Below are 15,474 nucleotides of genomic sequence, written 5' to 3'. Positions count from 1 at the left end.
AAAGCTACCTGTGCTGACCCAATTGGAATGGAATACTAAATGTCCGGTTCAGAGACTGCGAGCGCTTTCACAGCCAGCCGCATCCAACGTCGACTTTGATGTTGCTGTGAATACAATGACGTTCCCTACAGATAACAGATGGGTACTGTGCAGGTTTCGACGTGTCAGGCTACAGATGCGCGTGTGCCTGAACTAGCATGTCAATGAAAATGCATACATTGTGTTTAGTAATGGGATTGATTTGTGTGTACTTTAACAGTATGGGTGGAACTGAAGGGTCCGAAGTGCTACATGCATTAATAAGTTAAGTGCATTGACTGTGTAAAAGGGTCCGCTCGAGTGCTTTTAAATGTGCACATCCCTCCCCCAAGCTCTGTGCGACCCCAGGAAGGACCGAAGTCCATAAAGTGCCAGTCCTGACCATGAATGTAGTAATTAGGGGCAGTAGGTGAATGAAAAAGTGAATAAGAGGTACGGGGAGCCCCATGTGAGACCTGAATCCATTAAGTGTGATTCGTCTTTAATTAGCAGCGTGATTACCAGGTGGCAGTTTATATATATATAATATATACATTTACGCAGGACTATATTTAGACCGCTGCTCGCACCTTTCTGCACAGGCGATGATGCCAGAGGCTAACTGCCAAAAAATGAACAAAGGAAGCAGTTTCTTATATGGAGGGATGATTCATCAGATTCAGAGGAGCCTGTGGAGGGATGGAAACCAAATAATCATGACACTCATTTCCCCAGTCTTCTGTCTCTCTTGCTCTCTCACTCTTGTTTGTCATATCAAAGGCCTGTCACAGAATACACAATGGTGGGCCAAAGCATCACTGTCGTCTGCTTGTCTAGTTTGTCATGTCATTGAAATGTAGCGCCGTTACAGCTGGGATTGGGGACAGACGCCGCTACACGAGAGCCGTTGAAAGTGTTCTTATGCCCCAAAATGCAGAGCATTTCAAATGAAAATGCCGTTGTTTGGAAATCGGGACGGGGAAAGAAATGAGATTTTAAGAGCAAGCATGAGGTGTATCGCCCAAGTCTGCTTTTACTTCTAGCCAGCGAAGGAAAAAGACAAGATGAAGCGTCCCAGCTGCAGGCTTGACTACTTAAATCCAGCTAATCAAAATGAGGATGTGACAAATGTACTCCCTGCTTCTCGAGGCCGACTAAAGATGCAAACTAGACATGGGTACCCGCCTGGATGGCGTGGGCATGAGGTGGCGCGTGAAGAGAGGTCTTTAAAAATCCACGGGCAGTACGATTTATCTGAGCATCAGACTCTACCCTTCAGGTGTTTAGAATCCGTCTCGTTGTAAAAGCAGATCGTAGTGCTGACGTTGTCCGGTTTTTTTAGTTTTCAGGGTGCTACCCGAAATGTTGGGGCAGGTTTAAATGGCTGTAACCGACCTCCATTAAAGTTTAAAGGAATGAGTGGAGTGCAAAGATGAAGATGCGGGATTTAGGTCATTGCCACACAAAGGTCTGCACTGCAGTTTATTAAGAATTTACAAGCAGATATCTGCAGGGGCAACTTACAAGGGCTTCATCCAGACGCCGTGCTAAACAAACAAAGACGTGTAATTGAGATTTATAATATAAATCTGCATGCCACCATGCCGCACATAAATAATCGCCCGTACACACGAGGGTGTGAAGTCATCACACGCAGACACAGTCACGTGATATCTGGCTTGCAGGTGGGCTTTATTCTGGTGATGTATTCTGACATGCATAGTGTACTTTTCCAATTTACATTAAATCAGGAAAGATTTATGGTGATCCATAGGCACCAGCACAGGCTGGATCATTCCCAGCTCTGGCCTCTGGCTGCTTAACAGTGACAGGCCTGTAAATTTTTCTCTACCGTCGAAGAGCAGAAAATCATGGAGACCTAACAAAATCTCAGCTCAGCGTTTTTAATGGTGGGTACCTTAGAGGACACCAACCAGCCTGGACGTCTGGTTTCATGTCATAATGGTTGGTTATTAGCAGCAGTTCATGGTATTCCCATGGCTTATTGTGACATTCGGAATCTGACATTCATTTGCATTGGGTATTTTAATTGGCATGTTTTACACATCTGAATATATTAATATATATAGTGCCTTGTAAAAGTATACATACGGAAGAATCTGAGTCTCAGACCATTTTTTAAACTACAATGCTACAATGAAATGTACATATTTTGACTCTTTTCTTTTTTACATTAATGGTTTATCAAGTACAAAATCACATGTACATGGCTTTGGCAATTTCAACTTTCTATTTTAAATGTTTTCACATTACTTTAATAAAATGCTACCTTAATTTTTTACTGCAAAAAGTTACTCCGATATAAATACTATTAATGACACTATTGCCTTAGAAATCCTTTTGCACCTGTGAATCTTTTTACATCATTTTCTAAAGCGAAACTTTGAGTTAATCTAAACGCGAGCTCTGAAAATAGGCACTTAAAGAGAAATCCAGAAATGGAGAGATCCATTAGTGCAATCCAAGTGTCCAATTGGGAACAGTCGAATCCGTTATTTGAAAGTACAGAACATTAATCCACCCAAACACCTAGGAAAAGTTGCCCATCAGGCTTTCCTGGGAGAATGAAAAACACTTTCTCTCTAGCCCCAGTTTTTCAAGACCGGGAGTTCAATTTTCAAGCAACGCGGTGACCTGAACTCAAGGCCAAATAAATAGTAGCATGGCCGAAGAACAAAAAGTGCTTTAATGGCTCAGGCGTACTCATCTCAGTCCAGTTGAGATTCTGTGGCGCCCTTTAAAAATTGCCCCGCAACAGCATCATCCATCCAATCTGAAGCAAATCTCCCTGTCATTTCTGCAGAAAGTGCTGCTGGAGATTTATACAGAGATTTTTTATTTCTCAGAATAGTTTGGGATAAATACAATAGTTGCGTCTTCACCGACTGAGCCGACTGTGTATGTTTTGTGCTAGCATCCCATTTAGTTTTAACAAGGCAGGGCTCCAGACTCACTTTTTTGTACCAGGAGCACTGTAGCCCCTGACTGAACATTTTAGGAGCGCAAGCAAAAAATAAGGGGCAGGATTTATATCCGCCTGCAATGCAATTATTCACATTTTTCCCCAAAATAACTGGTTTACTGATACTGACAGATAAATTACTTGATGACAGCAGATTTGGTTCTGCTTATTTAAAAAGATGCAAAGTCTACAAAGAAGCTTTGTTATTGATTAATGGGTTAGGTATTCCTAACCTAACCAACATAAATTTTCCTTGTCAAAAAGTATATATTTAATTGTTTACAGTGTTACACATTAAAGCAAAATGAAAGGCCTTGTGTTTTGTTCTTACAATATTTTTAATGTGCATTGAGGACACTTTTACTCATGACCTCACAACGCATGTAAATATAACGTAAAATAAAACTTAACAAGAGAATTCGCCTGTCTTTTATTCTTGCTGTGAACAGATTGAAAGGATCCAGTGATGTCTCAAGTAATACACAGATAAATAAAGTTCCTCCGCGGTTAGTTTTAAACGTCTCGTATATCAAATCGTTCGTCCTCGGGCTCATGAAATCCTTAACAGCAAGCAGTGACTCGTAGTAATGCGCTCACATTGTGTGTGTATAAACTTGTCAATGACGACCTGGATTGTGTGCGTCCACGGCAAACGTGAATGACCCATGCACTGGCGCGCATTTGACGATCACACACAGCCTGCACTGGTGGCGGGCTCACGTAATACTAGTTTGTCCATGTGAAAGAAAAACTCTAAATTTGCAGGTCGCACATGCGCGAGAACTTGAAACAAATGCTCGCACTGTCTCGAAAACTGGTCACAAAATGCGCAGTTTGGAGCCCTGCAAGGCCAATTTCATATAAACATAATTTATTTAGATGTTCGGTTGAATGTTCTGTACATCAGTAAGGATATAACACACCACAAAATTTTAATGTAGCATTTGTAATTTGTTGAAATGAACTGATGCTTTTAAATGTGCTGTGAGGCCGGCAGTTCTATTAATAACTCTAATATGGAAGTGGTTGTCTTTCTTGGCAGGCGTGTTGGCAGCATTTGCCATGTCACGCTGTGGCTATTCAAATGCCGACTGATCAGTGATGCCATTAGAAACAACAACATTATCAGAAAACCTCGAATCTTGAAATTTGAGTCGCTGCTTCAACATTATTAAGTTAACAATCTTCCTCTGATCCTAGATCAGGACATTATTATAAGTGAGATTGATTTGGCACTGGCAAATATTAGAAGTCCTTTATTTTGTTCTTTGGGGAATTGGGTTGGACAGAACCGAGATCTCAATTTCAAATGCCACTTGATTGATCATCACGGTTCATGATGGCTTTATATTTAGCCGAAAAGAAAAACAAGTGCACCACCAGACCATTTAAACGTAATATAAAACACATTAGCCTCATGAGGAGACATTCTTCTCTTCGAGTGCATTAGAGTTCTTTCTATTAAAGAAACAACAGATGAATCTTATCTCGGTAAAAAATGACTTTGATATTAACTGGTGCTTTTAAAATGAATCGTCGATCGCCTTGAGTACTTTGCTGTTTCTAGTTGACACGCTGAATGTCGATGAGGTCCTTTCCAGGACGATTCTGCGATTTGTCTTCACGTTTTTGTTGTTTTGGAGGTATTGGATCTCAGCCCAAATATATGTGTTGTTGCTGTTGTTACCCTAGCTTTATATTTGAATGCAACACTCGCAAAGCTCTTATACAATCTAGAATGGAGTTCGCACCTGAGAGATGTGCTGAAGGATGAAGTTTGCGGTCAAGAAACAGCCCATAGTCTGTGTGTCAGTACTGTGTTCGAAATGATGCAATTTAAAGGGACAATTCACCCAAAAATGAAAAATCTCTATTCATTTGCTCACCCTTGAGTTCTTCCAAATCTGTATACATTTCTTTGTTCTGATGAATACAAAGATATTTGGAAAACTGTTTGTAACCAATGGTAGTCAAAAGTGCCCCAAAACTGTTTGCTCTCCCACATTCTTCAAAATATCAACTTTTGTGTTCAACAAGCAGAGAAATTTATCAAGTTTTCCTACTTTAGTAGTCCATGGTGGCCAAGAACTGTTGGGCCACAAACATTCTTCCAAATATCTCTTTCTCCGTGATCATCAGACATTTAAACCAATTTGGAACAACGTGAGTAAATGATTACAGTATTTTTGGTGAACTGTTCCTTTAAAAGAGCTGGTAATAAATTTGATCATCTTGTCTCTCTCTTGCTGAGAATGAACTAGACAATCTTTCAACATTAAACTGTTGACTCTGGCATTGTCTGTGGTGGGCAAGTCGATTGTTAACACTTTCTGTGGTTTGGGACAGATATAAACACCAGGTAATCATATCTTTGGAAATTCTCATGCAGAATAACTATCACGCTGTAATCACCACCATATGTCATGTGCCGTGTTCATTTAGAGAGAAGCTGCACGCCTCCTTCAGTCCCCTCTCCAGAGAAGAGCACAGTATCAATATCTCCTGGCCTTAGTGGGCATAAGCAACAAAAGAATTACAGAAGGAAGGTCCATTTATAATCGAGGCTTCTCTACATTAAAATGCTGCAGTGTCAGTGAATAAGGGAAACTGGCATTTCTCCTCCCTGATGTGTTCAGAAAGGTCAGAGTCCTGCCCGCGCTGTTCTACTACCTTCACCCATTTAGAATGGAATTCAGCAGGCTAGATGACATTTTCTGTGATGCGGCCTGACCTTCCTACTCACTTTTACTCACCTACTCGCGTGATATTTTTGTAACGTTGAAGTGTGATATCCCCTATTTTTTCAAGACCTGCATTCTCTTCCGCTCATCCGTCCATACAGTCCTCCCGCTTTCATGGTTTTGAACGATTTCTTTTTTTTAAGGGTAGTCAGTCTTTTTTTTTCTTTAGATTTGGTTTCGCTCACATATTGGAGAACAAAAGCACGGGGTTTACACATTAATGCACATATTTACATGGGGAGAGCGAACGGTTTTAACACTTCTATTTTCATGAATATTTAAATGATGGAACGTCTTCAATATGGAAGAGGAACGTAGAAGAGGTGAGAGGTTTTTGATAACACGGGTTATGTCTCATAAACTCGATCTTCTTATGTGAGAAATGAGAGAAAACTGTAGAAATTTCATTTATTGCTAACTGTTTTTCGTTGTACTACACACTTGAGCGGGCCCAGGTGAATTCATTAGCATGAGTTCATCTCTTTTTTGAATGAGCTGGTGAGAGAAACAAGGAGAACAGCTTTTCTGTCACTTGCTCCTCGTTTCTTAAAAATTCTGCCACTTTATTAGTACGGAAATAAATATGACTTGAAGTGCACAATACATTTTTTAAGCATTCGTTTCATTATAAGTCCGCACACACAGGCACGAGCAGATTTTTCTTGGGCTTTTAAAAAAAAAAGTTATCTGGGAACTATACTATAAAAACATTTCATAGTGAAGATTAAAAATGTCAGTAAATTAAATGTAATTTTGGTTATCCTTTGTCTTGAGCACATCAGCTCCTTTAGTTTTTATTCTAACTAGATTGTAAGTTTCACTGACTGTTTAATCAGATGCACCTCCCTGGCCCAAAGTTAATTTCCGCTCTATGTGTGTTTATTGGTCTGGCTAGTTGCTAATATTTTAACTAATTATATTTAATTTATATTAATATACCTTAAAGGCGTTATATGAAATGGCTAAAACAAATATTATCATTTGTTTTAGATGTAACGCAACGTGTATAGATGATTTAAGGTTCAAAATCGCTGTTTTTACCACACACCGCTAGGATCTCCTCTTTGCCCCGCCTCTCTGAAACGTGCAGAATTTTTACAAAGCTCAATCGCTCTGAAAAGAGAGGTGTGCTATGATAAGACAGTGAACCAGTTCGTAGTGATTTGTCGAATACTGCTGGTCGAACGCGCTCAGCAGACACGCTAAAACGGCTGACTTGGTTTCTCAAATTAGTGGTATTACCCCCTGCGTATTTTATTTTTGCGTTACAAGATTTACACAGCTTGTGTAATGTCCAGGTCGTGCTTACCGGGTTTTTCATAAAGGCCGAAATGGCCTAGTTGTCGGCTTTTAAAGTGGTTAATTACTCTCGTCTCGCCTTCCTCCGCCATTGTATGCTAAAGCAGTAAAAGCACGAATGCGACATGACATCATAAAAGCACGTATCAGACATGACATCAGAAAAACATAAATACGTAATAGTTGGTTATGGTCCATTACTGAACCGATACCGTATCGTCCTCGTTTGCACCGCGATTCATCGTATAAAAATGTATTTCAACACCCCTACTAGACATACTATTTACTTGTTTATTTTGCTTGTTTCCACAAATAATCCATAGGGACGTCTTTGCGCATGTGAACCGGAAGTTAGTTTACGTCATAACTTTGAAACCGTCTATAAGATGTTGGTACATTAGTTAGGTGGTTGTATTCAGAGTTGTATTGAATGTACATTCAGGGAATGCTATGTGTTATGTTTCATTTAAAACGTAGTGATGAATGAATGCAGAGTCAGCATGTGGGTCAGCCCGATAAGGGACTTAACGGACACCGCACCTCTATACCACTACATCGGCAGAACCGTCATCTGCATGCAAGCCCACACATGAGCAAAAACTGTCGAGGAAGAAAGCGGAGTAAGACTTTTGTGTGACATGTGGATCATGCATTCACACGCGTGGAGGTCAGGGCAGGCTGGCTGCATTTCCTGTTCGACGTGGATGAATTCAGCAGCTGAGCATGCACAAGCGATGCTTTCAAAAGGCCAATTCGAGCAGTCTCAAACAGGAGTCGAGCCTCTAATTGGTATGCTTAGCAGGTTTCATTTTAGCAGCTCCCTCTCTCGCCCCCTCTCTCGCCATCCCTCTCTCTCTCTCTCTCTCTCTCGCCCTCTCTCTCTCTCTCTCTCTCTCTCTCTCTCGCCCTCACTATCTCGCTCGCTCTATCTCGCTCTCTCGCCTCTCTGCCTCATTCTGCTGTGTCTCACTTCCTCTGCAGTGAGGTCTCTCACTGTACAGAAAGAAAGCAGCACTGTGATTAATAAAAAATTGGTGCTTTATTAATGACTGCTGGAATAAAGTGTGATATAGGAAAGCATGCGTGAGGCTGGGTTTGAATAAGGACACTTCTGTTCCCCTGCTAGCTCTTTATGATGAAGTTAGAGGGAGAGACGAGGCGTGCACAGGCATCCTGACTTCCCGCTGGGGGACGATGATGGGTGCCCAGCTGGATAATCTTTACTACAGCTCCCAGAATGCTTTGAGCCAGCTGGAGTGGTCTAAATGAACGCAAACGCTGTCTGAGCTACACCACTGAATATTCCAGCAGCTCTGTTGGGATCACAGTATAGCCAGACTTGTTGCTGGATCAACAAGCCACTCATGTTTGATGTAGGGGTGAGAATACCACTCATAGGCAGGAAAACTTGCTTTTGTGGTGCTGCGAATGTAATCCCCACCTCCGACCGTTGGCACAAATGCTTTTACAGTATCCTGCAGTTGTAGTGTCAGCAGGTACTGAAATACTGTAGGCGAAGAGGGTTTTTTTTTCTCGGACCAGGAATATTGTCTTTTAAAAAGAGACATAGATATGCATATTTTAAGTAATGACATTTAGTCTAATATATGTATTGACTGTAGTAAGTGTATTTTTTTAGATGTTGATGGTTGCAATGCTTTTGGATATGATTTTACTCTGGGTGAGCGATGGCGACTTCCATTTGGCACCGCTAGTGGCACAGTAATGGCACACTTCACTTTTAAAATAAGCATGGAGAACAGTGGTCAAATGGTGTCAAATTCTCACTCTTGTCATGAAAGATGATCCGTCTGTTGCCCTCCTCATCACCCTGTTCATCTTTCTCACACCTCTCCTTGATCGCCTCCTCTCCCTTTTTCTTCGTCATGCTCTCGTCTCTCCGTCCATCTGGTTTCTTATGCTGGGGCATACAGTGTAGACACCCTAGTGCTTTGCTGTACGTTCCACTTCTGTGTCGTGAGTTACTGGGCTCGGACATTAAAAGAGATGGATGCTGAGAGCTCATTTGGCAATATACCTGCAGAACCTTTTGAATTATACTTGGATTGAATGTAAGGTTGTAGACAGTTGCTGCCTCATCCTTTAATGAATCAGCATCGTGTCAGTCACATTTAGTGTTCCTCTGAAATACGTCCTGTAATAAGTGGGTTGCTGAAAGGTTGGTTTGTAAGGTATTGTAAAGAGTCGATGATGCAGACGCAGGGAGATTTAAATGGCCAGTAACTGAATTTAGCGCCATCTAGCGGTGAGGTGGCAAATTGCGACCAATGGCTCACTCATCCCTCCCTTTCATACCACAAGACACAAGACTTGGATGTCATCACGTTTTCGCTTCTTTGCCAAAGGAGATAATGTAATTACTAAACTGTAGAGCAGTTTGTCCATTCAGGGCTACTGTAGAAACAATGTGGTGAATTCCATGCAAGGTCTTTATACACCTCTGAAGACATAGTAATGTGTATTATATTGCTTTTCTATCTGTAGATCCTCCAAAAAAGAACACATTGGACCTTTGAGGATTTAATGAGACTAGTTTCAATTCTCTACATCTTTGGGCGTCGTTCTCTTGAGAACATTAGTGAAAGTTTTCCGTCTAACTAAACACTGAAGTGTTAACTACAGTTTGCTCTACAATTATAAATAAAAACCGTAATTGCTGTTTTTCGCATTGTAAAATGTAAATGACATCTGTTAACATCTTTACACCCCTAAGCGGCTTATACATGCATCTGAAAACAAGCTGTTCTTCAAAATACTCGAATACTGGAAATGGGATGTTTTCAGCAGATGCTTTATCTCCAAGTCCTCCACAAATACCATAAGATCACTGTTGGGAAGATTGGTTTGTGTTATCATGAGCCGGCACCCCCACATACTAATCTATAGCATTTCATTGCAAAGATATTGAGTCAGGGGTTTCTAAACGTTATATAAGGTATTGTTACTTCAGTAAAATATCAGTATTCTCTCCAGTCTCCAAACTAAGAGGGTAAACACTGGTGGTATTTACCATGTTAACGACATGTAGCAAAGACTGTTATCTATTCAATACAAAGAACATAAGATATGACAAGAGTTTTGTTTTTCTTGAAAAATGTTAAGAGTCTTGCCGTGAGCCTTTGGTGGCCCAGCTCACCTGCCATAATGGGAAACTGAATGAGTTTGACTACCACATGCATGTAGACAGGTGAATGCCGAGGCGGTGGGGTATCCACAGGCAAAAGTCAAAGATCCTTAAAACAACTTGGATATTTAACATTGTTTTCATTTTAGATATCAGTTTAGTTGTATGTCTGTGGTTTCTTGCCAGGTTCCATATCAGTAAACGTTTGTCGTTTCTAGATGGTTCTTCTGTGTCGTTCTGTACCATCACTTCCTCATTTTTGTATGTTTTACTCATTTTTTTATTTCTTTTTTCCCCCCGCCTTTGTAGTGTCCAGATTCAGCGTGTAAGCAGGATCTGTTGGCTTATCTGCAGCGTATCGCCCTGTACTGCCACCAGCTTAATATCTGCAGTAAAGTCAAAGCTGAAGTGCAGAATCTGGGAGGAGAGCTTGTGGTGTCTGGGGTAAGTGTTTATATTTACTAAGACTGTTAAAAGACTCGTGTGTCCGAGGTGAGAACTTATTGTCTGAAGTACAATGAACTGACCTTATTTTCACATCCGCACTGAGAACAACTCGAGCATCACAGTTAATTTATTTTTCATGTTTATCGTTTACAGCTCTATAGACTACAGCATGCCTGTTTACAGCTCTTGTTTATGAACCAATTTTTTTTTTTGGTAATTCATAAACCTTAATTACTTGGCCTCATATATTATGAAGTTTATATTTAGACTTTGCTCATTGTAACTTTATTGTCATAGCATGGGCACTTAGAAAAGCAAATGTTTTCTCTGAAGGCGTATTACTTCCAAGGTTAAAAACCTTGTTTTTTAAATGAACATAGCTGATAGTGAATTTATAAACAACGTTTGGGGATTTAGCTTGACAATTTTGTGAATACGGATGTGAATGTTAAAGGTCCAGTGTATGAAATTTGGCAGCATCTAGCGGTGAGGTTGTGATTGCAACCAACGGCTCACTCCTCCCCTCCCTTTAGAATCACTACGGTGGCTGACACAGGACTAAGATGTCGTCACGTTTTCGCTTCTTTGCCTGAAGGAGATAACACATTTAAGAAAAGCTCTGTAGAGCAGTTTGTCCGTTTAGGGCTACTGTAGAAACAACATGGTGAATTCCGTGTAGGGGGACCCTCAGTGTATTAAGATAATAGCTAAAGGTTTAAATACACCTCTAATGACAATTATGTATGTTATATTGCATTTCTGTGCATTAAAAAAATGACTCACTGGACCTTTAAGTTATATTTTTCATGTCGAACTGCAGCTAAATGCCCTTCTCTTTTTATTTACAGGTTGACAGCGCCATGTCTCTGATCCAGGCAGCCAAGAATCTGATGAATGCTGTGGTGTCCACCGTGAAAGCCTCATACGTGGCATCCACCAAATACCAAAAGACTCTAGGAATGCAGAATCTCAACATGCCTGGCGTCTCTTGGAGGATGAAAGCTCCCGAGAAGAAGCCGCTGGTCAAGCGCGAGAAGCAAGATGATGGCCAGACCAACAAAGTAAAGCGATCCTCTCAGAAGAAGCACATCAACCCCGTGCAGGCTCTGAGCGAGTTCAAAGCAATGGATAGTATTTAAGCAGCGACCCTTATACCATTTCACCAGATCATAATAGATTATACTTAAAATGTAGATTATTCCAATCGGTCGGATTTAGCGAGTATATATTAAACGCATTCCTGAACCTTAGTCACCAACCTGCCTTTTTTCCATAAACACAGGCGGTCGAGTACACCAAGATCTGTTAAGCAATCGATATATTATTTACACATGAATGCATTCTGCTCAATCTTTACGTGGGGTTTTCTGAGCACACTTTTGAATTTATGGCATAAGTCACATTTCTATGCTAGATTTGACTGTTGTATTTTTTAAGTGTATTTTACAAGAACTGTTTTATATTTCACACTAAGGGCTTTAAGCCCCAGTTACTGTCTGTGATTTAGGGTTTTCCCCCTTTATGCCTATGCAAACTTTGACTGTAACACTTGCAATATTCTGTGTTTTGGTTTGAATCTTTAATAGACAACAGACGTTTAATATTTAGTGTCAGTTCTAAGACCAAAGTCATTGTATTTGCTGTGCCTAATAAACCTTCTGATAACTTCTTTTGTTTAGCCCTTTGATTAACAACTGTAACTTTGTAAATGTTTATATTGTGGATGTCTATTTGTTTCTATCAGGAAAAAATCCAAACTGCGACAAAAGGACTAAAGTAGAAGTTGAGGAACACAAAATAGATATTTTCTCACTCACTAGAGTTGTCTCGAGAGAAAACAATCTCAATAATGCCCCTAGTAATCTCGAGGTTCAGCAGGGCACCGCTAAACGCGAGTGAGATGGAGAGCCCGAGCGAGTTCAAACTTCAGGCCTGTATTTAAATTCAATAGTCTGGCCTTAGGCCCCTGCTCTCCTCCATCCTCCGTGACTCAGACTCTGATTAAATGAATCAACACGCCTCTTATTCAGACGAGTGCTTCTAAGAGTGGGAGAATTCTTGGGCTAAATGGGTGTGGATGGACTTGGCCAGAAATCCGCTTGCTGCCAAGCACCACCGACGATAAATGAGATCAGCTACCCTGAACAACACCCTAATCGAGCTTCCAAATCACAGCGATCAATATTCTTCATAAGGCTGTGCTAGTTAATGTGTTTATCAGCTCGTCTCTTGCAGTACGTGATAAAGAAATATTTCCCAGAGCTTTAGGCTTTTATAAAGTAGGTGCTTTGTGTAACGTTTCTCATAGGATAAATCAATTCTTAATTGTGAATGGTGCACGGTGCTTGATTCGCTGCGCACGGGGATGACCTCGAATGAGCTGCTTCGGAGTTGACTGATCAACAGGGAAAATGCTTTTCGCATTAGTCAGAACAGTGGGTGGTAAAGTGTTGCTTTTTGAGTGCAGTTTTAATCATGCATTGCTATCATGCATGAATGTGTGACGGTTCTTTGAAGTCGCCGAATGCCACTTCCAGTCCGGTTCCAGCTGAAACGCATTTGCGTTTTTAAACCATGGTGTGTTGGATTACCAGTGACTTGAGGAATGTTTTAAAAAAAATGTAAGTGCATCTCAATTGTCATGGCTATGGCCATTTTAGTGCTGGTTTGGGATTGTTGTTTGTTCTTTAACTGAAAATGAATTTGCTGGTTTTTCTTTATGAATTGTATTTTTTATTTTCGTTGGTGTTTCAGTTTGCTTTGGGAGTACATTCTACTGATTGTACGGTTTTGCATCCTTTATTAAAATAAAAAGTGAACTTTATGTTTGTTCAGTTTGTTTATTTTTGGCCGAATATTAATTGTTGCAAACAAAATATTTTGTACAAAATAACTTGAGTGGGTAGAGAAAGCCACATGCAAAAATAGAAACTTTTTCTAAAATCACAACTATACGTTTGCCTCATTGGTCCTCCGACATCGACATCAGTTTATTACATCCCTTCTTCTTATTTTGGTCACATGACAGATTATTACTTTTACGTTTGTCCTCTGTAAAGTACCATCCTCATTTAAAGGCCAAGTGTATAAGATTTAGCGGCATCTAGCGGTGAGTTTGCGAATTGCAACCAACCGCTCACTCCACCCCTATTTTTCAAAGTACTATGCCGGCTGACACAGGATTAAGATTAATTTTTCGCTCCTTTGCTAAAAGAGATAACGTATTTACAAAACGTGCTCTTTAGAGCAGTTTGTCCATTTAGGGCTACTGTAGAAACATGGTGAATTTGTTGTAAGGTGACCCGTGGTGTGTGTAGATAGAAATAGCTCATTCTAAGGTAATAAAAACATAACGCTTCATTAAGTTAGGTCTTTATACACCTCTGAAGACAATTATATATGATCTTACATTTACACATTGGACCTTTAAAAAGAATGATTTAAAATCGCTGTCGTAACTCTTTATAGGCACCCTTGGGCAAGGCAAACCCCTTCCATTGCCCAGATTACCTTACTACTATATTGTGAAACAGTTTCACATTTCTCGCTAAGCTCAGGTTTTACAGTCCGCTAAAGCTTCGAGCAGATTGATGACAGCTGTTATCACAACTGAAGGTGGTCTATATCAAAAACCAGGTTGGCTTTATTTTAAGTACGCCTATTTGCATTCTCTTGTCTCGCTCTAAAATATGCTGTCAAACAGCTAGCTAGTCTCAGGTTATCAAACACATCCCGACTAAACGTTGGTGGAATATTTCATCCTAATTGACAACTGTGAGACCCTCAGCATCTCCCAGCAAGTGAAAAATACTTCATTTCTTCATTTTGTTATTCGACTCCAGGTGCTCAGTTGTTAGACGCATCAGATGTTGCATTTTTTAATTCTGATGCATACAAGAGAGATCAGCCACTTCAGCCATTAAATCCATTTCACGCAACTACAGATGTACATCTGGGATATTTACACGTGGATACTTACAGATCTACTGACGTTTAAAGCACCACAATTGAAACGCAAGGGCAATTGTGGATGAGAAGAAAGTGTAGTGTAAATCTCAGTCAAAAAACGACAACATTTTATTTAATATTGTGTTAACGGAGTTTGCATACCCATTTGCCTGGCAATGAAGTGACTAAAGTGTGAAAAGACCCTACAACACATTCCTGAAAAAAATATGTTCTTTGCAGCTATACACAGTGCACCTCAACAGACTTTTGGATGGAGAATGGTGTTCTCTCTCTCCCCGTTTCTCTCGCATTACTCATACTGTCTGTGCTTGACCTTTCCCTCCAGACATTACGGTTTTCAGATAGAAAATGTGGCGCGCTGAGGGAAGTGAGTTGGACAGGTTTACCGCTGAGATGAGGTGCATTTACACACGGGTCTGGCTGGTGAAACTGAAAAAAAACACAAAACCAAATTCTGTCTGAACTCTGAGACGATTGTCAGGAGAAACTTGTTAGTCACAGTTTGTCTCGAGATGTAGCTGCTAATTGTTCAAGAAGCACAAAGTAAACTTCAGGAAATTGACTTCCGATTTGTTCTTAACACCTTTCAGTAGTTAAGCCCACACGCTTGCTGTCAACATTCTGTCAAGCTTTGGCTGCCAATGAATTGGAGTTTTTTTATGTCTGAGTTTCATTAAATTCGCCGCATCTGTCAAGGCTCTTCTGCAGTGATTGAGCTGAACTCCTGATTTCCAGTCTTCCAAATAACGGCTCCCTCAAATATCTCCTTCCTGTGCGGAAGGTCATCTGGGTTTTTCAGTCATGCCAATTGATGCAGAAAACCTGCCCGGTTTTACCTCAGGTGCTTCATTTGGAAATCTATCTAAGGTCAA

The 15,474-nt window shown here is 40.5% G+C and overlaps 1 protein-coding gene across 1 annotated transcript in view; it reads left to right on the top strand.

Moving 5' to 3' along the window:
* Positions 1–13,457, top strand: part of ctnna1 (catenin (cadherin-associated protein), alpha 1) — a 79,516-nt gene extending 66,059 nt beyond the window's left edge. Inside the window, exons 17-18 of the mRNA XM_056768958.1 lie at positions 10,496–10,630; positions 11,482–13,457. Of these exons, the coding sequence (XP_056624936.1) occupies positions 10,496–10,630; positions 11,482–11,772 (426 nt within the window). The 3' untranslated portion in view covers positions 11,773–13,457. The remainder of the gene's footprint in view (positions 1–10,495; positions 10,631–11,481) is intronic.
* The last annotated feature ends 2,017 nt before the right edge of the window (positions 13,458–15,474 follow it).

The sequence above is a fragment of the Triplophysa dalaica genome, chromosome 16, assembly GCF_015846415.1.
Source record: "Triplophysa dalaica isolate WHDGS20190420 chromosome 16, ASM1584641v1, whole genome shotgun sequence".
Classification (NCBI taxonomy): domain Eukaryota; kingdom Metazoa; phylum Chordata; class Actinopteri; order Cypriniformes; family Nemacheilidae; genus Triplophysa; species Triplophysa dalaica.
Note: the sequence above shows the minus strand (reverse complement) of the source record. Positions and strands in the feature narration are given on the sequence as shown.